Source organism: Tripterygium wilfordii, chromosome 8 (assembly GCF_013401445.1).
Source record: "Tripterygium wilfordii isolate XIE 37 chromosome 8, ASM1340144v1, whole genome shotgun sequence".
NCBI classification, from domain to species: domain Eukaryota; kingdom Viridiplantae; phylum Streptophyta; class Magnoliopsida; order Celastrales; family Celastraceae; genus Tripterygium; species Tripterygium wilfordii.
In genome coordinates, this window is record NC_052239.1 from 104,878 (window position 1) to 123,904 (window position 19,027).

General features: G+C 36.0%; 3 protein-coding genes and 1 long non-coding RNA gene across 10 annotated transcripts; all 4 read left to right on the forward strand.

Annotated features, from left to right (window-relative positions):
* Positions 1-3,489: 3,489 nt before the first annotated feature.
* Positions 3,490-8,001, forward strand: LOC120003983 (polyadenylate-binding protein-interacting protein 12-like). 5 transcript variants are annotated; one of them, XM_038853166.1, is made up of 12 exons: positions 3,490-3,650; positions 3,759-4,341; positions 4,600-4,707; positions 4,803-4,847; positions 4,940-5,012; positions 5,088-5,206; positions 5,347-5,406; positions 5,554-5,601; positions 5,687-5,755; positions 7,441-7,502; positions 7,589-7,705; positions 7,780-8,001. In XM_038853166.1, exons 2-11 carry the CDS (start codon positions 3,829-3,831, stop codon positions 7,647-7,649), a joined length of 1,158 nt encoding a protein of 385 aa, XP_038709094.1. In that variant the 5' UTR covers positions 3,490-3,650; positions 3,759-3,828; the 3' UTR covers positions 7,650-7,705; positions 7,780-8,001. The 5 variants fall into 5 exon arrangements, with proteins under 5 accessions (XP_038709094.1, XP_038709096.1, XP_038709097.1 ...); XM_038853168.1 differs by having other exon boundaries at positions 5,094-5,206; positions 7,589-7,725; positions 7,800-8,001; XM_038853169.1 differs by lacking the exon at positions 7,780-8,001 and adding an exon at positions 7,035-7,302 and having other exon boundaries at positions 7,589-7,668.
* On the forward strand, positions 7,918-10,119 carry LOC120003984. The gene is made up of 2 exons (XM_038853171.1): positions 7,918-8,047; positions 9,068-10,119. Exons 1-2 carry the CDS (start codon positions 8,022-8,024, stop codon positions 9,462-9,464), a joined length of 423 nt encoding a protein of 140 aa, XP_038709099.1. The 5' UTR covers positions 7,918-8,021; the 3' UTR covers positions 9,465-10,119.
* A 129-nt stretch (positions 10,120-10,248) lies between these two features.
* LOC120003985 lies at positions 10,249-11,063 on the forward strand. Its single transcript, XR_005469417.1, has 2 exons — positions 10,249-10,402; positions 10,483-11,063. It is a non-coding gene; the product is annotated as an uncharacterized LOC120003985 (long non-coding RNA).
* Positions 11,064-15,581: 4,518 nt separating this feature from the next.
* LOC120003281 (dof zinc finger protein DOF4.6-like) lies at positions 15,582-17,611 on the forward strand. 3 transcript variants are annotated; one of them, XR_005469324.1, is made up of 3 exons: positions 15,582-15,764; positions 16,206-17,206; positions 17,302-17,611. XR_005469324.1 is itself a non-coding variant. In XM_038852193.1 (2 exons), the coding sequence occupies exons 1-2, from the start codon at positions 15,738-15,740 to the stop codon at positions 17,097-17,099; spliced, it is 921 nt and encodes a 306-aa protein (XP_038708121.1). In that variant the 5' UTR covers positions 15,582-15,737; the 3' UTR covers positions 17,100-17,611. The 3 variants fall into 3 exon arrangements, 2 of the variants coding, with proteins under 2 accessions (XP_038708121.1, XP_038708122.1); XM_038852193.1 differs by having other exon boundaries at positions 16,206-17,611; XM_038852194.1 differs by lacking the exon at positions 15,582-15,764 and adding an exon at positions 15,786-16,066 and having other exon boundaries at positions 16,206-17,611.
* The last annotated feature ends 1,416 nt before the right edge of the window (positions 17,612-19,027 follow it).

A 19,027-nucleotide genomic window follows, 5' to 3' on the forward strand; every position in this document is an offset into this window, starting at 1 on the left:
ATTCGAATATCAAGACCACGCTATCAAATCATTATCAATCCTTATTGACAGTGAAATACCCTAACCTATCCAACACTCTCTCTCGAGTAGAATTGAAATTACCCACACACGATAACCCACAATATCTCCATGTGAATTTAAAAGCATGCGAGCACATTAAGTTCTATGGTATTTCGTAGAAAAACCGCATGAATCACGTTGGCACATCTCTGTCTATCGTTCAATTCATGACATATATCACAAGAGCAAGTAACATGCATCCTCTCTCGATTCAACATGCACAATAATTCAATTGGATGGTGATCAAGCATTCAAAAGCATTAAGTACAATGATATATACTCAACAAGATTGATAATAAATTCAATAACATAAATCAATAATCCGAATCATCATGGTTAGGCTACATCGTAGCCTTAGCAAAAAGGTTTAGTTCATGTTAAACTTGGTACAATCCATCATATTCAAAGATCCCATAAGAAACTAGCAAAGAAAAATCAATCAAAGGAGAAAGAAAGAAAAACTAGTTGAAGGCGAGCTTCAATCCAATCTTTGCTTCTTCTCTCACAATCTTTGGTCCATTGCAAACTTTTCGGTCTCTCAAAAGCGACTGTCGTTCAAAAGATCCCAAATACCATTATATTAGATGGGAATTAGGTTAAAAATATGGGCTAGCCACATCACTGCTCGAACACCAGCTTGAACAAACTTCAATTCTATTAACGTTTTAGCTTGAGCATATGCTCAAACGGTCTGCATACTCCAGCTCGAGCATTGGCTTTAGCGGCCGAAATCTACATTGCTGGTTTCTTCCTTTCTTGATCCAAAAATGCCCAAATATCAATGATTTTCTCCAAAGTCAACTATAAAGCTTGATGCACTGCAAAAGACAACATACGAGCATGAAATGTACTAAGTTCCATAAAAAACTCAATAAAAACCAAACTTAGAAGTGCATAAATTATATAGATATTTCATGCTATCAATGTGGCACCGTCGCTAAATCATTCTCGCCAGCCACCACCACCTCTTCGAATGCCAAAACCTCCAATTTCCTCACCGATGGGTAGAACATCAACAACCTTGTCCTCCCAAAACAGAAAGTCATTCGCCGACTCACGTTTCCGTCAAAGGTTTGGTAGCGAGTCTCTGTCAAAGGTAGGTGAAGAACGAGAGAAAGATTTGGGGTTGAAAAATGATAGGGTCAGTGGGGTGTTGAAAGATTATGTTTATTACAATGCTAATAGGGTGTACTTAGTAAAATGCGGGATACAAATAATGCTTATCATATTTTTTATATGCCAATATGCAAGCTGAAAATTGAATATGATCAATGGTAGAGTTTATATTTGAGAAAAATAAGTTAATTTATAAGGTGTAAAAATAAGTTCTCAAGTGTTTGATCATTCTTTTAAAGTTTAAAATTTTTACAGCAGTTTATACTTGATTGTTTTATTATACGTTAATGTATATTCAAAAAAAATTTGTTGGAAGAGCTGTTTGGCACTGGATGCGTTCTGCTAAACGGTATAGGGGTTGTAGCGGAACCGCTGCACACGTGATAATGGTTCCGTTGCAAAACCAAAAGCTCAGGACGGGAGCTTCTGGGCATTTAACGCCATACCTTCTCTTTTTTTTTTGTCAAAAAGGCATATGGGGGCCTCAACATCATAATAGTTTATTATTATTTTTTTGAATTATAACGGTTGGGGCCTACGGTTATTAATCTCTTTATTAATATATTACTCAAATAAATTCTTTATTAATATTATATTATAACAGTTTATTCACTTGGGGCCGTGTAATATTATACATAAAATTAAATTTAGTAATAAATCTTATTTATTAAATTAAATTTAAGATTAAATTATTAACAATATTATTATAAAATATAATATTTAATAATTAATTATTTTATTAATAAAATTAATTATGCTTAAAAGTAATTTTAATAAAATTATATTTATTATATTAATCTAATATTAAATTTAATAACAAATTTTAATATAAAAATAAAAAAATAAAATACCTCACAGCATATTAACTAACAACTTTAAGCTCAGATTTTTTTTCAACAACTTTTTCTCTAACATTGAAAATTAATCTTTCCGCTCTACTAAACGGACCCCATTGTATGTTTGTAAATGGTTTAGACTAGCGCATATAATCCAGGGCATATGCTTTCCTTTTCTTTTACAAAACAATCTGATTCGCAATTTTTGACCATATTAAACCGATTACAAAAATGTTAGAATAGTGAGAAATGTGATCTTTGGACGTTTTTGTCTGTTCATTCTACTTAAGTGTTTTGTCACACAGTAAGATGTTAGTTGTATTTTTTTAATCCTCGAATATATCAAAATACTCGTCCGATTTGTGGGAAAAATTTTCACAATCAATCATTTACAATTGGGAACATCGACCATTTTTGCAAAACTCACAAAAGATGTTAGAGATTTCTTGGCCAAAAGATTCCGACCAAAGAAGCTCTAACAATCAAATAGTCATAATCGGGATCATGATGCGGACGTGCATTCGGGAGAGTTGTCACAGGACAAAAATTCTATCCGAGTAAGGCACTACTCGTTATACTTCTACTCGGCCACTCGGGTCGGACCGAAATGGAGTACTATAGTAATGACACAATATTCAAGTTGAGAACAAAAGAAAATTACAATAAGTCAATAACATCAAGTAATCTCAAGTTCCAAACCAGCTTTCCTCGTACAATCACCATATGTCATCAATCAATCTCTATATGGTTTGACTAATGAGAAGATGCATCAGTTATATATCCGAAATTCGGGTCTGTGTTTAAATAGAATAATATGATTTTTTGTGTTCAGACATTGACCCCATTTTAAATAGATAAGATTTTTGTGTTTGGATCATAAATTCGATAATCAGGACGGGACATAAAACGTCATTGACTCTTTTTCATTAATCCGTATTGTCCTATAGAACGTATACCCATTAATTTCGAGGCCCAAGCATCTAGGCCCACCATCTTATTATTTGTTTCCCAAAATTCCTTCCTAAGAAAGAAATTAAGGTTGGGACTTGGGAGTGTGGGACTAAACTAACAGAAAGAAAAAAAGAAAAAAGAAAAAGAAACGTGATTTACGTGGGGTGAGCAAAGGCTGACTATTTATTTTTGCATATTAAAATAACTCACAAAAACGAGTAGATGAGATGAGGGGGGTCCACTTCAAAATCAATGGCCAATAATGAGCCTTGATCCCCACAACCTTTCTTGACAATCAGGTCCAGTGGTCCCACCCTAAATTAAATGAATAATACTTGATATCTCTAAAAAATTGACTCTAAAAGACCCCATTTAATTTGGAGCGTTGAATATGAAGTGAATCTTATATGTATGTTTTTAATCCATGGCTATTTTGATGTCACATAGATTTGAGAAACTTTTGGGACGATATTTTAGGGTTTCTATCATTGTCCAAATTAAAATTGGAAAACACGAACATTTTTATTGAAAAACACAGCTAGCTAAGCTAATCAATATTCAAATCTCATTTCTCTCAATTTGCAGTCTCTTCCCTTTTTTTCTCCCTTGTCTGCATTCCCGCACAGACCATTATGAGCTGGGTTTGGCTTTTGCATTTTATGGAGGAAACGGTTTAAGATAAGGGAGGTACATTCCTTTTCTATTCAACAAACTCTGTTAATCTGAGTCTTCTACTCTTTTATGTTCTCCATCAAAAATTATTACTTGATTAGTCAACATTTTTTTTTTAATCAGAAAAGTGAAAAACTTGGCTGGTGGAATCTCAGCGAAGGAAGGCGGAAGGCGATCTCTTGAGATTTTGATCATGGCGGTTGCTGAAAATGCCGGTGCCAAAATTGAGTCCTCGAATCAGAATTTGGACAACACTGTAGTCTCATCGGACTCAAATGTACCAAACGATCTTGAAAACCCAAAACCCAAAAGCCATACCTCGATCAAGAGTACCAAAGACTCCAGCTTGCAGGCTCAAAACAATGATCAGAATTCCCATGGGAACTCTCATCACCAAGAGAGCACTGCCTCAGTGACAGCAAGCAATGGCAGCACCCTGAAGACCCAGATGGAGAACGGGCATGCGACGGCAAATCAGAGTGCTAATGGTGTGAAGGGGGTAGAAAATGGGGATGACGAGAGTTTTAAGGACGATATGAGCGATTCGGTTGAAATTTTGTCAAAGTTGAATCCCATGGCTCAAGAATTCGTGCCCCCTTCGCTGGCAAACAATCATCGCTATCTGGGTGGTACTGGCTTTGGATATTCTAACCATATTGTTGTTCAGACTAATTCTGGTGGCAACAATGGTCACCCTAATAGAAGGGTATGTGTGATTGTGATTTAGCCAGTTTTTAACAATTTCCCTGCTCTGTGTCTTGTTGCTGAGAAAATGATTGAAAATTAGCATCGAGAGTTGAGATTATTGATATTTGTCTTGTTGTCTTTGTTTCTGCAAATTGGATGACATAAACCGAGTAGTAAATCTATTTGCTTTTGTTTATGACTCTTGGTTCCTTCTTCTTATAGCTTTACAGCATGTGTTGGCTATTGATTTTGGTGTATTCTTTTTATTTCTTGTCAGAGGAATTATAATAGTCAAGGTAGGCACAGAATGAATGCTAGAACAAGTAGTGCACAGAGGGAAGATGTAATCAGGAGAACCATATATGTATCAGACATTGATCAACTGGTAAGGAGCTATATTTGGCTCATGTGTTTCTTTCTATTGCCGAGGTTGATTGGATATTGATGTTCCGCAATTAATTAAATGTGTTTCTTGTGTAGGTCACTGAAGAGCATCTTGCAAGTCTCTTCCTTAACTGTGGACCGGTATCTGATTTTTTTTCCTGCTGATATATCCCCTTTTATTCCAATAGCTGTAGTGTGTTTACTGAATGTTTCCTTGTCGTTTTGGGCCAAAGATCGTTGATTGTCGTATCTGTGGGGATCCTAATTCTGTTCTTCGCTTTGCCTTCATTGAGTTCACTGATGAAGGTACACGTATCAAGCAGTTGCAAAATTAATCATATAAATGAAATTAAATTAGTGATTGTGGCTTATAAAATGTAGTTACAGAAGGTGCAAGGGCTGCCTTAACTTTGTCTGGGACTATGCTTGGATACTACCCAGTTAGAGTGCTGCCCTCCAAAACTGCGATTGCGCCTGTTAACCCAACATTTTTGCCAAGGGTGAGGGATACATCCTTATTGGTGTTCCTTTCTGTGCTGAACCTGTCTAATTTGTCGTACTTAGGAACTGAGTTAATGTTGTAATTGTGCTTGTCTTAACCGTTTGTCAATTTGGTATCTAATGTTTTTATCATATACAGTCTGAAGATGAACGTGAGATGTGCTCAAGAACTGTGTATTGTGCAAGTATTGACAAGAAGGTAATTTGGAAGTAATTTATTATATCTTGGATGAAAATAGTTGGTTGTTATTTATAATGTAATTCCATTCAATTTTAAGTTATTTAGTATGCAATTAAGAGCCATATCTAATACGTCTTTCCTGATTTACATTTTTAATTGATGCAGGTCACACAAGCAGATGTCAAACTCTTTTTTGAATCACTTTGTGGAGAGGTTTGGGGTTGCTTGTGTAAAAGCCTAGTTGTGCTTTTTGTCCTTGAATTTGGACTATTTCTAAATACATCTTTGCCTGTTGTAGGTTCATCGATTGAGGTTGCTTGGAGACTATAATCATTCAACTCGTATTGCTTTTGTTGAGTTCGCAGTGGTAATTTTCTATTCGCTCTTGATCTGTGTCATGAATTTAAGGGATTGGAATCTTTTGTTTTGCGCATGTATACCATTTGTTGTTCTTATTGAACCCTACAACCTTTTGAAAAGGATGATGTTTCTATCTCCAACCTGAAAATTCTGTATTCTATACTGCATATGCCTCCTTATAACTACTAAGGGCCTTGTGTCAAATTTTGTTGATACTTTGTTGCGTCAAAATTATGTCTGCAGTTAAATTGCAACACCTTGGTTTTAAGCTGAATTCTACCTATGATTTTTGTTTTAAGTTAACATTTTGGAACTTAGCAGTTTAAATACACTTTCATGTTTAGTTCTCAATGCAATGATATATCTGTTGCTTTGGCACTTGTACAACTTTTATGCAGTGTATTATCATTATCTTCATGCACTCTTTAGCGTCTTAGCCCATTTCTCGCAACATCAACATCAACATCATTACATTCTAAAATATTCCAAGTTAAACACCCTTCAAAATTGTGTTATCATGATCACATATATTGATTCTCGTAACCATATTTAGAAATTTTCCTAGGCCAATTTCCATTTCTTGACAATAGGTGTTTGCATGTTTTGAGTGGCTTTTGGTCGTTAAGAATATGGGAAATCAGAATTATTCTGGGAAAAAATGTTTTCAATGCGGATACCTCTTTAGTGATGTGATTAAGGACAGAAAGATAAGTGTTGCTTTGATTTTCTACTGTTTCTGGCGCCCTTTATGTTACCTAATTTCTTGTTTTTAATTATATCTACTAGTGCATTTCAAAACCCTTTCAGTTGTATACAACTTCCCTTTTGGGTCATTTATCTTCTCCATTTTCCATTTCTTGATATGGTTTGTGGTTTCTGCATTCTTGACACATGGGAGATGAGCAACTAGAAAGTGAATGTACCTACATATATGCAGATTGAGGCCTCAGACCATGCTTTGTTTTTGAATTGCAATTCCTTGTTTTCCATAGGAAGATTTTTTACACAATTTCACCGTGTAGGGTCCCTCGTTGGTGGAGTTGATTGAATACAATATTTCCATTTTGAAGTTTAGGGGCATTATTTGAAATAGTGATAAAGAAGTTGATGTGTTGCAGAGAAATTCTATTTGATAATGGAATAAAAGGAGATATGTAGATATTGAGTGTTCTGCCAAGGGATGGGTCTTGTTGTTTTGTTTGAATGTGATCAAAGTTCAGGTCCCTAGAAAAGAACTGACTCTTCCTTTCATGTTAAGTATATTCATAAGCTGCCACTTCCCGTAGATTCCAGTGTGTCCGAGTTTGACGACCAATTATGTGTCCAACTACCAGTTTCATGAGCAATTATGAAGGCATGTGGACTGGTTGATAAAAGACTGATAAGATAAAGTTGATGGCGCCTGTTGGTCTGTGAAATTGATGCTTGTGGGAGTTGTAGGGCAGGAACACTTGGGCTTCCTGGGCTAGTGAAAGCCAGCAAGTTTACATGATAATATAGTCTCTGAATTTTTTAGGAGAGCAACAAATCTGTGCGAAACCCAAATGCTACTGGGTAAGTTTCTGCTAGTTAGAATACCTGTTTTGCGAGTCAAATGTACTGATTGTTGTGAATTGGCACTTCAAGTGAGAAGAAATTTACAATGAAGTCCAATCAAAAAAATAAATTTCCAATGATTTTTGTCTGGTGCAGGCTGAAAGTGCAATTGCAGCTCTTAACTGCAGCGGGGCAATTATGGGTTCATTCCCCATAAGGTTGGTGTTCAGTTCATATATTTGTTGTTTATCCATTGAACTTTTATTATTTAGCTCTGTGACATACTTGTATCGTCTGTATGCAGGGTTATCCCATCAAAGACACCGGTGAGGGCCCGTGCTCCTCCTCGCATTCCAATGCACTGAATCTCCTCTCATGCCTCCTGGACTGATCAACTGCTGAATTGTATATTTACTCGTACATATATATATATATATATATATATATATATATATATATATATATATATATATATATATATATATATATATATATATATATATATATATATATATAAACATACACTTTTTTTTTAAGGTACTTGTGGCGTTTATGTCCCATTGCTTTGTCTTTGCACTCTGCCCAGTATCCTTGTTTGTCATAGTCATATAGGAGGTTACATCGTGCTCTGTTTTTTAAATTATTTATTGAGGCAAATTGAAATTTGAGGCTATGAATTTTGAATATGTTTTCAGGTTGCATAGATCTTTTGATTGATTTTGTTGATCTCGCATCGCATGGATAGATTCTTGTTAACTGACAGGTAGATGCTCTATAGACTCCTCCCCAGTTAATGAGAAAATTGAGCCATACTCTTTAAGCATTTGAAAATAAATTTTCTTGTTACCTTTTTCTTCATAGTTGGTGTACATTGAAAGCATTTCGTGGATGTTTGGCAAAATGTTTCAAGATGAATAGGGCATCAAGATTTACTTCTTGCTGTTTTATTGCTTTATGAAAATAGTACTTAAAAAAATGTGGGATTTTGATGTTTGAAAATTGAAATAGATAGATCGGTAGGTACATGGATATATCCTTACCTCATTTTTGGCACCTGGTGGTGCTCTGTGACTGAAAATAAGCAATATGGAGGTATGGGTTTTGGGTTTATGATGAAATAATTTCTCATCTTACCAGATTCCATTTGGCCATTTGTCCTAGAAAGAACAAAGAAAAGGAATGAAGTACAAGTCAACTTCACAACCTAAACCATAGTTCCTCAACTGCACCTCAGCAAATGCGCATAAACAATACATTGACATGACAAGGTTGTATCATGAAACCAAACAAAACATTAGTTACAACTCTGCCTTTACTTGCTTGTGCTTCTTTGACATCACAAAGGCCATCAGTAAGGATGTTGTAACAACAAGTCAACACAAAAAAAAATTCCTTCTTTCATTATTCATTATAACCAAGATATTTCCACAGTACCCACTAGAGTCTAGACTATAATATAACTAGACATGACAGGAGAAGAAGATGAGCAACTCCGATGCGCCAACTTCCACTAACCGACTTCTCTTGCAAATTGCAATTGCATGCGTTTTGAAACCTTCTTTTTTTTTACCCTTCTTTATAGAGGAGAAAGACATTGGAGGTCTTCCTGTTTCTCCTCTTCGAGATTTTTAAATACTAGTTTGACATTTTCTTTCTCAGGCAGAAAGATACCCAACTTTGCTTAGTCCTCCAATATATCTCTCTCTCGCTCTCTGTTTCACATTTACTACTAGTCGAAACTCACAAAAAGAAAAATGGGAATTAATTGCTCTGCTTTTTGCAGACCCAGATTGGGATTTTGCTCCAGAGCCAAAAATGAGAAGATTTTGCAGGTTGTGAGAAGAGATGGGAAAGCTTTAGAGTTCAACAGGCCAGTTCTGGTTAAGGAAATCCTGGTGAACTTTCCTGGGGCAGGGATAGGTTTATCAGAGGAGGCTAAAGAGCAACTCCCACCAGATTATGAGCTTAAGGTAGGCGATGTCTACCATGTTATTCCTTGTTCATCAGCTTCTGCAAGTGCTGTGAAGAGGATTAAAATGGTCATAACAAAGCAGCAGCTACAGCTGTTGTTGACAAAACAAGTTTCATTGGAGCAAGTACTCGACAAGGGAAATTTCGATTATGCAACAAGTTGGAAGCCCAAGCTTGAATCCATCCCTGAGGGATGTGTCTGGTCCTAGACTCCTAGTGTTGGAATTCCCGACTTAAGTTTGCTCTTTTGCCTGGCTGACAACGTTCATTACAGAGAGGACAAAGAAAGACTTGTAAATTCTATAATCTACTACTTTAGATTCATCTTCTTTGCACATCCTGTTTTCTTTCTGCCGTTTTTAGGCTCTAGTTTTATTTTTGCTCAAGAAAAAACATAACAAATAGTATTTTCATGCAATTTTCAGTTAATTATTGCAAGTCATGATGTTATTAGTTTCTCTCTAAATTACATTTCACCAACACCACATAGTAAATGGATTTATGGGGACAAAAGAATATTCAGGAGCCAATATATGAAGATGCTTAATAGATGGGGTAGGTGGCAGCATTCTGGATTAGGTGCAAATGCTTATATATACAACCATTGTAAAGACTGACAACCCAGTTGATGAACCTCATACCAGAATCTGACAGATGTTATATATTTGGTGGAGATAAATCTTCTTTGATGAAAGAGAAGTCAACGACTTAGAATCCGTCTTGTGTTTTTATGTTTTATGTTTGTTTGTTTAGTCTATTTGGGTTCATCTCAGGACAAAGTTAATCAATCTCAATATTTATTTATTTTTTTTTATTGTTCTTGAGTCCAAGTGCTTACTTTTTTTTTTGGCTTCGATTTATAATTTTTTAGATTGTTAATTGTAGCGTATGTAATGAATTATTAGGGTTTATAACATTTAAAAAAAACTGATTATACTTAAAAATTAGTCTTTTATTGATTTGGGTATTTTTTTGTGGAGGTTCAATATTGATTTAAAAGAAAATAAGATAAATTAAATTAGAATTACTAGTATATACAGCTTTTTATACTTAGCAAGTCGATACAAACGACAGCACCTTGTCAGCTTTGGATTTTGACTTGGGATGTATCACCATCTGTCTATGGGAATTGGGAGCTTGTAGCCAGGTGTGTCTTCTTCTGCCTGGATCTCTCAACAAGCGAATTCTTGCCTCTCTCTTTCTACCTAATCATCGTCACCATCGCAGGATCCTCGGCTAAATCTAAGCGAAGGAGAAGTCATGGACAATCTGAGTACGTGCCTGTCGTATGAGAAACTGAACGGAATGGCGACGTGGGTGGGGACCAGCGTGGCCTCCGCCTTCTTCTCGTCCCTCGAACGCTGCTCCTGCATCAACCTCTCCACCTCCGACGACGCTGACGACTCCGAAGAGGCCCACGACCGCCCTCTCATGTTCACCACCTATTCCTCCAATTTCAGCAACCGTAGTGTCAGCCAGAAAATCGTCGTCGATCTCCCTGTCTGACAGAGCCAGACCCAAGATCGCGATTCTTAGCGCTTTGTTGGTGTACGTTGCTCTCTTTTTTATCAAATTCGATGTAGATCAAATTTGATGGGTTTCTTGAATTTTGAGTTTTTTTTTTTTTGGTCATAACTCGTGTATCTCATAATATATCGGTTTTCTTTGGAATATTGAAGAATGCTTCTGAAATATGTGCTTGTTTCCTTGACTGAATTGGTGGTTGAAAGATAATGTTTTGAGCTGGTTTTTGTGGATTTCTGGACATATATGTCAATCACTGTAAGGTATTGCTCCTTTCCTGGAAAGGTTTTTGTTGGAGAAGTAGTTCTGGACATGCATGTTGTTAGTCCACAGAAACATATTGGTTTTTTGCTACTGATAAATTATATTCCAAGAACCAGAATTTGTCACATGGAACCTTGAATGTAGCTCCTATATAAGTAAAAAGGTAGTTTCTTATTCTTATCTTTATGAGTAATGAACTAATGATGTGATAGCTACTCTTGTATTCTGTTAAAAGCTACCACCTTTTTAAGTTGAGGCAACTCTAAATATTCTTCTGTTACGCATTACAATTCAGGCTGTGAGATCCTCAATCCTCCTGAAATTATTTCTGCTTGTTGCCTGTTCTGCTGAGCACAAAAGTGCTATCTTGTTCATGTTTGACAATTTTTTCTTGTATCATCTGCAGAATTAGAGCTCTGTGTGTTGAATCAACATATTTTATTTCATACAGCAAAACATGTCACATGATATCATTGCACCAGTGACGAGCTTTATATCTAGTTGGTTACGTTAGTTAAGCATTGGTGACGGTTCATCTTAATGTGACTTGGAATATGACCTCAAAATGCAAGAACTACCAAATCAAATTTAGAACTTTGGAGTGTGCTAATCTTTAAGGTTTCTTAAAGTTGTCTTTTCAAAGATTGATGGGACGACCAACCAACGATCAAAATTCAAAAGCAAACCCAGAAATGAAGGTTGTGTTGGCAGATTTCTGGTTCTGTGAAACTTCAATTCACTTTTGTGAATGTGCTGAATTATGATTGCAGAGGACGCAAGGTGGCTTGTATTTCTTATGGGTCATGTTTTGGAATTTGCAACTGATATTTTGATGGTTTTTCTGCTGCCATATGGCTTTAAATTTTACAATGTTCTATTCTTTGAGTTCGTATGTCAGACTGTGATGAACGATAAAATAGTAATCCACATATGTGTGCCTTTTTCCATAAATTCTTTATGTGGTTGATCTGAAAAGGGAAAAAAAAACTATTAGGTTTGGGACAACATCAGGCTTTAATGCTTTATGGATTTCTATGACAAAATTTTTGAAGGGATGTTATAGAAAATTAATCTAGTGCTTCAAATATATGGTAAATGATTAATTTTGCACTTCTTCTATCAAGAAAGTGTGTGGAGATCAACAAGAGAACAAACAAGGATAAAATCTTTCAATGAGACTGGGTTTGATTGTTTTCTTTTGTCTTCATGATTTTATATATGATGCTCGGTTTATCTATTTAATGTCGATGAATCAACCAATGATGTGCTTCATACTGATTACGACAGAACATTCCTCTAGCTCACTTGAATTTTTGTTCTTCATCATGAACTTCTTTGCAATATTTTGTTACGCTATTACACATCCAGTCTTGAATTTTTCTGTTTGTTTATTATTGTCGTCTGAGTTGGTGATCAGAATTTCAGAATATTGTTATGTAGTTTGATGTGCATATGAAAGCGTCTGTCAATAATTTGGAATAGCAGCAGCAAAATACAGGTATACCATCTTTGGAGTGAACTCTCAGTTCAAACAAACAATCGTGATTAGGACTCGTAAACTATTGAAACTGCATTGCTTTCTTGGAATTTATATTCTAACTTAATTGTGTTGCAAGCAAACCTGGTTTTTAAGGGCTTTCCCTGCTATTTTCATCAACTGTAACCCCACGGTTAGCCAGCCTGAAATGAGCCCATATTACATGCATGAATGTCTGCGTTAATGTTTATTTGTGTACTTTACCCTGGATTATTTGCTCATGTTAATGCATAGGCAATCTAATTTCCTTGAATTAGTATGTGCTGCAAATATTATGTAACTAGCTGATTGGGGGTCCTAAACTGTAACCCCAATAAAATTTGGTCCGTGGTTTTTTTTTCTTTCTAATCTCGTTGGTTATATGCTTTGGGCTGTTGGCAATGAAAATGCCCGAGTTGGGCTCTGCATTTGCTAATCCCTAAGTGGTTGATATTTGTCCCTTAAAAACCAATCACATATTTCTGTTGTTCCCTAATAAAACTACATTGGTACATATGAAAGTGTTAATTAATATGTACCTTGTTGTAAGGCACCAAGGCACCTTCATCTGAGTAATGACTCCTTGGACCTGAACCATCCTCGATTTGATGAAGTTATCAGCACTACTTTGACTATCAGAGCCCATGATGGAAATGCATGCAGATGTTGGAATCAAAGTGGTACTAGCTATGTTTTGACTTTCAAAGAGCAAAAAAATATTTCAAAGAGCAAAGAGGAACTTCATGCTTGGCTCAAATGTTTACATATGGAATAGTGTGTGTATTCCTAAATTGTACCAATATGCAGCATCATGTGGGACATTTCTGTTTGTGTTTTCCGGGAAAACTACAAAAAGAACAAAACAGGGGGGAGGGGGTGGTTCGCTGAGCTCTGCTGATGACGCGAGAACGCACCACCAGCTGCAGCCTGCAGCCTGCAGCGGGGGACAGACAGTTTACGTGTACATCTGATCTGTTGCGGAGCGGTCATCAAGTCATCAGTCATGGACGGTAGTGATAGATTCCTCTGCTTTGTTCGAGTAGAGTATTTGAGTTGAGATGATGGGGCTGAAGGCACGTGCGAGGGTCTGATGGGACCCATCACCATGTCCTAAATATTCCCTCTGTCTTGATCTTCCCCATTAGATGATGTTAGGGACACGTTTCACCATCTAACTGAACATTTACCAGTTCATCGTTCACTTCATGACACGTGCCTATCTCTCGTCTCGAGCTGGCTTCGACACTCAAGCCGCCGCCACTTTATTCCCCTGCTTGTTTTACTGTAAATTACAAAAGTTTTTTCTCAAAAAACGAGTTTTTTACCAATATAACACTCTCCCTCATAATAAGTCTCAATATAACACCCGAGTGAAAGTTTTTCTCAAAATAACACTACACGCCACTAACAGTGACGTGTTCTTTACAATTTTTATACGATCACGCCATTTGTTTTGAATTAGTCACACTATCACAGATGGCGTGACTACTGCAATTTTTGTTTCACGCCATGTGGCATGAAAGGAATATTTGTTCATTCACGCCAATTGGAGTGGCGTGAATGAACAAAACAAACACATATATATACACATATATATGTATCTATCTATATATATATATATACATCTATATACATACATACATATAGAAATATATATGCATACATATATACATACATACATATATACATCTATATACATACATACATATATATATATACAAAATAATTATTCTATGTGAACCAAAAATGTGAACCAACTTTGTGAACCTATTTTTCAAGCATAGATGTGATGGGTCCCATAAAAAATTTATGGTCCCCACTTTTGTTTTATTTTATTACAATCATTGGATTTGAAGTTTACAAAGTTGGTTCACATAGGATAATTCCTCTATATATGTGTGTATATATACATGTATAGGAATTCTCCTATGTGAACCAACTTTATAGACCAAAATCCAATGGTTGTGATAAAGCACAACATAAGTGGGGGCCACATATTTATTATGGGACCCACCATATCTATGGTTGAAAAACAAGTCCACAAAATTGATCCACACTTTTAATCCACGTAGGAGAATTCATGTACACATATATATTACATGTATATGTGTGTATATATATATATCTATACATATATGCATTAAGATACACACACATATATATAGAGAGAGGTCACGCCAACAAAGTTGGCGTGACTATTTAAAATTCAATAGTCACCGTTCACGTCACTATTGGTGGCGTGATCGTTTAAAATTTATAAAGAACACGTCAATGGTAGTGGCATGTAGTGCTATTTTGGGAAAAATTTTCACTTGAGTGTTATATTGAGACATATTATGAGGGAGAGTGTTATTTTGGCAAAAAACTCCTCAAAAACTCTCATTGTCCATGACGATGGGGGGAGGAATTGAGATCCGACACATCTCCTCCATCCTAAATAAATATTAATCTTCTAGTATTATTTTTTTTTCGATTATTTTTAAGAAAATTTAAAGTGAAAGATACTTAATAGGAATAAATGTGGATTTGATGACATACATTAGCTGACTAGCAGAAATAATTTTTTCATGTCCCTGGATTACATTCGGTTGTGAATTGAAAGCAAATTAACCAATGCACAGTACCCACTTACCTAGTGCCAAAGAAAAATGATACTCAAGAATTGGGAAAATTAAAGAACAATAATAGAATATAATAAAATTGAGATGAAGAAGAATCATTCCCCATTCACTGGTCAGAAAAGAATCCACCAAAGTCCACAGTGCATGCCCACAACAATGACAGCCTCTCAAAGCAAAAGCAAACCAAAGCAGATTTGACTACTGATAATATAATATACTTCTTGAACAATAGTAAAAAAAAAGACATGTCCAGGGATACAGCAAATACGCAAACAAAAGTGTTTTTGTAGTAATATAATATTTAATTTTTAGACAACGAAAGATTATCAGAAAGACAAAAATACCCCCTTCTCTCTCCTCTCCTCATATAGATATAGACATATAGTGGGAATTGGGTGACCAGGCAGAGACCACCTTTCAATCCTCCAAAGTCCAAAGTGCATCATCTTGGCTTTAAACTGAGAAAAGTATGTGTTATTTCCTCTACTTTTGAAGACAAGACTCTCCAATTACAATTAGCCTCCCTCTCTTTTCTCTCTTTTTCTTCCCCTTAATCAATGGATGCTGCAGACCAGTGGACTCAGGTAACTGTAATTTGTAATTAAATACATCCATTCTCTCTCTCCTTTTTTCCCCTCACTTTTCTTGGGAATTCCAGGCCAATTATTAGCTTTAATTTTTGTGGGTTTTTCTCCTTATTGATTGATATTAACCCTAAACAAGTTTTGCCTTTTCTTGCTTTGTTGTGCAGCACCCATTAATATTCGAATTCTTATGTTGCTGCTGCTTTCATTTTATGTTCTTGAAAGTTGAAAGTACTGCACTTTTCTCATTTTCCTTTTCCCACCATCTGATGAAAAAGAAGCTAGAGAAATAAAAGTAGTTGGTATAACTTCGTTTTTATTGCTTTTTGTGTGTCTTTGTTGGTTTTCCCCTGGCTTCTACTTTCTTGCTTTTATCTACTTTTGTTTGGATGATGATTGATGAAGTTTTTATGGCTTTATTTTTTCCTGTCTTTATTTTAGTGTGTTGGAGTGGTTAAATCCATGGAAGGTTCAAGGGGGGCAGCAGAGAGAAGAGCAAGACCTCAAAAGGATCAAGCTTTGAATTGTCCAAGGTGTAATTCAACTAACACCAAGTTTTGCTACTACAACAATTACAATCTCTCTCAACCAAGATATTTCTGCAAGACTTGTAGAAGGTATTGGACTGAAGGTGGCTCTCTGAGAAATGTTCCCGTGGGAGGTGGTTCTAGAAAGAACAAGAGATCCTCATCTTCTTCATCATCCTCTTCTTCTTCTTCTTCTCTTTCAAAGAATAAGGTTCCTGATCACCATGATCTTATGATGAATATCACCTCATCACCTGTTGGCTTTCCTCATCAAAACCCTAATAATAAGATCCATCATCAAGCCCAATATCTTAACCTAGCTTACCCACCACTACTACTTCATGAGATACCTAAAACTCAAAACCCTAGTTCTCCTAGTACAACATCCCAACATCATGATCAGCAACATCTCTCAGCCGTGGAGCTTCTCAAGAGAGGAATTGCTAATTCAAGAGGACTGATGAGTTCCTTCATGTCCATGCCTGTTTCAGCCGATTCAAATAACACCATTTACTCAACTGCCACTGGGTTTTCCTTGCCAGACTACAAACCTACAACCCTCGATTTCTCCTTGGAGGCGTTTCAAAGTGATGGGTATAATGGAACTAGTACTAATACTACCCTACATGAAGAGACTAGCAATAGTACAGCAAGGCTTTTGTTTCCAATGGAGGATATGAAGCAGATTCCAAACCCTCCTAGTGCTACTCCTCCTCCTACCACTAGTAATACTGATCAATTTGAGCAGAATAGAGGGCAAGGATATTCAACTGGGTACTGGCAAGGAATGTTGGGTGGTGGATGGTAACAGGAGAGTGAATACATGAGTTGGAAATATTGATTGGGTTTTCTTCTAAAAATTTTTTCCTTTTTGTTTGGAGTTTGATTAGCTAATTAAGACCAAGCACTGATGGGGTAAATGAGTTTCTTTTTCCTACTTAATTAATATCTCCTTTTGTCTTGTGATATTTGAAATATTACTATCTGATGATCAATGTGGGTTTTTGAAGGCTGAAGCTTATTTTAGGTTGGCTTCTTCAAATGGGTGTTGCAAGAAATGAAGATCCATGTTTAAAGAGGAGGAGAGAAACAGTTGCTCTAAGGCTTGCACCATGAATGATTTAGGTTAGTAGCTATAGCTAGTTACTAGTTAGAGAGATATATATTAATATTAGCTCAGGTATGTGAGGAGTTTGATGAACAAATTAAAGTTCGTTTTGTTTTCCTTTTAAATAGTATATATAACAAGTACTGGGATTTGTGGGTTTTGATAATGTTGATATTCTACTGATGAAAGGTTTTATTTTATATTTTTATTTTGAGTTGGCGTGATGGCTGTCGATCCTTTACAGCAGCAAAAACCTTTACTTTTGTTTTCACCTTCTTTTTTTTTTGATGCCTTTTCTGCTTTGCCAACAAGTCATAATTGTCAGGTCCTTTCAAGTTTCAACAACATCTGAGTCTTGAGCTTAATACCTTTGCCCCATTACAAGCAACCCTTCATTGGGCTATTAGGATCCATTGGGAGTATGTAACCAGAATCATCGCCACCCATTAGGCAATATTTTCACAGGCAGACGTTATGTATCCTTTTCTTTTGGTAACTAGGCCTTATATATGAAGAAGAACTCTCTCTACATATTTATAGATTAGGGTTAATAAACGTGCCTACTATTTAGTTGGCCGATACACTAAGCTTTAGCTTTCCACTTTATAGGAAACCCAATTTAGATTTAAAAAAGGGGAGGGAAAAAAAAACTCCTTTTTATGTCCGTATTCTTATGGATGTTGAAACTTGAAAGTTAAAGAAGGTGTAACCAGAATTGGTTTTTTCTTCTTCTGGATTGGTAAAGAGGACCCACAAACATTCCCCTAGGTGATCGTGCTACATATAAAAGGAATAATGATTTTCTCCACTCCACAAATCCTCCAATATATATAATATTTGTACGTAAACATATTGACCCTTGGCCATATTTATTCATATATTGTATACTTATTATTTGTTATATGATTGTCTTATTTCCAAGTTTTTTACCAGTAGTAGCTAGCTATGTGATATAGGGTACTGTATTATATATTAAAGCCGTGACTCGTGAGTGGTGAATGGTGAATGGGTTGTGCACCACCACATGGTGCAGGTCCCTTTCTTTCTTGCCAAACTTATGTTTTCAACATCCATTGGCTTCTTTTTCCTTTTTGATGTTATAAGTTTGTTAATTGAGGATGGCCTAAAGCTTTTACAGACTGGCTTATGTCGGTCGTCATTAGGGTTTGTTTCTTTCCTTGGTCAGGTTGTAATGTCTAGGGTTTCATTGACAAAGTTTACAAATCAGTTGAAATATTTGCAGTAGTTAGCCATCTATATATAAGTGATAAGTCCCTACTTGTTGATTTTTTCAAGGAATATTAATGCATTGACAATGAGTTAGCATTGGAGGGAGAGGGATACTGTTGCTTCAAAATGCAACGAGAATATAACCCAAAATTAATTATTAAAGTGATTCCATTACAACTGGATAAAGGCTTATAGAGTGTATACTTATAGAATCAATTTCCAGTAAAGTGTCGGCAGCCTAAAACCCTATAGGGCTGCAAGTTGCCATACAAACGGTGTAACCTATTGAGCAAACTCTAATATGACCTCTACCTGGCAGGCAATAACAATGTGATTGTCGGTATTAAAAAGCCAAGCATATCTCTAAGAATCAATATGGAGTACGTAGAGTGAGTAGT

Excerpts from the sequence above, each read along its gene's own strand:
- LOC120003281 (XM_038852193.1), top strand. The coding sequence starts at position 15,738 with ATGGATGCTGCAGACCAGTGGACTCAG. Across the intron at positions 15,765-16,205 it reads CTGCAGACCAGTGGACTCAG|TGTGTTGGAGTGGTTAAATC; the intron begins GTAACTGTAATT and ends TCTTTATTTTAG.
- LOC120003983 (XM_038853166.1), top strand. The coding sequence starts at position 3,829 with ATGGCGGTTGCTGAAAATGCCGGTGCCAAAATTGAGTCCTCGAATCAG. Across the intron at positions 5,207-5,346 it reads ACCCAACATTTTTGCCAAGG|TCTGAAGATGAACGTGAGAT; the intron begins GTGAGGGATACA and ends TATCATATACAG. Across the intron at positions 5,756-7,440 it reads CTTTTGTTGAGTTCGCAGTG|GCTGAAAGTGCAATTGCAGC; the intron begins GTAATTTTCTAT and ends TGTCTGGTGCAG.
- LOC120003984 (XM_038853171.1), top strand. The coding sequence starts at position 8,022 with ATGGATAGATTCTTGTTAACTGACAG. Across the intron at positions 8,048-9,067 it reads AGATTCTTGTTAACTGACAG|ACCCAGATTGGGATTTTGCT; the intron begins GTAGATGCTCTA and ends TGCTTTTTGCAG.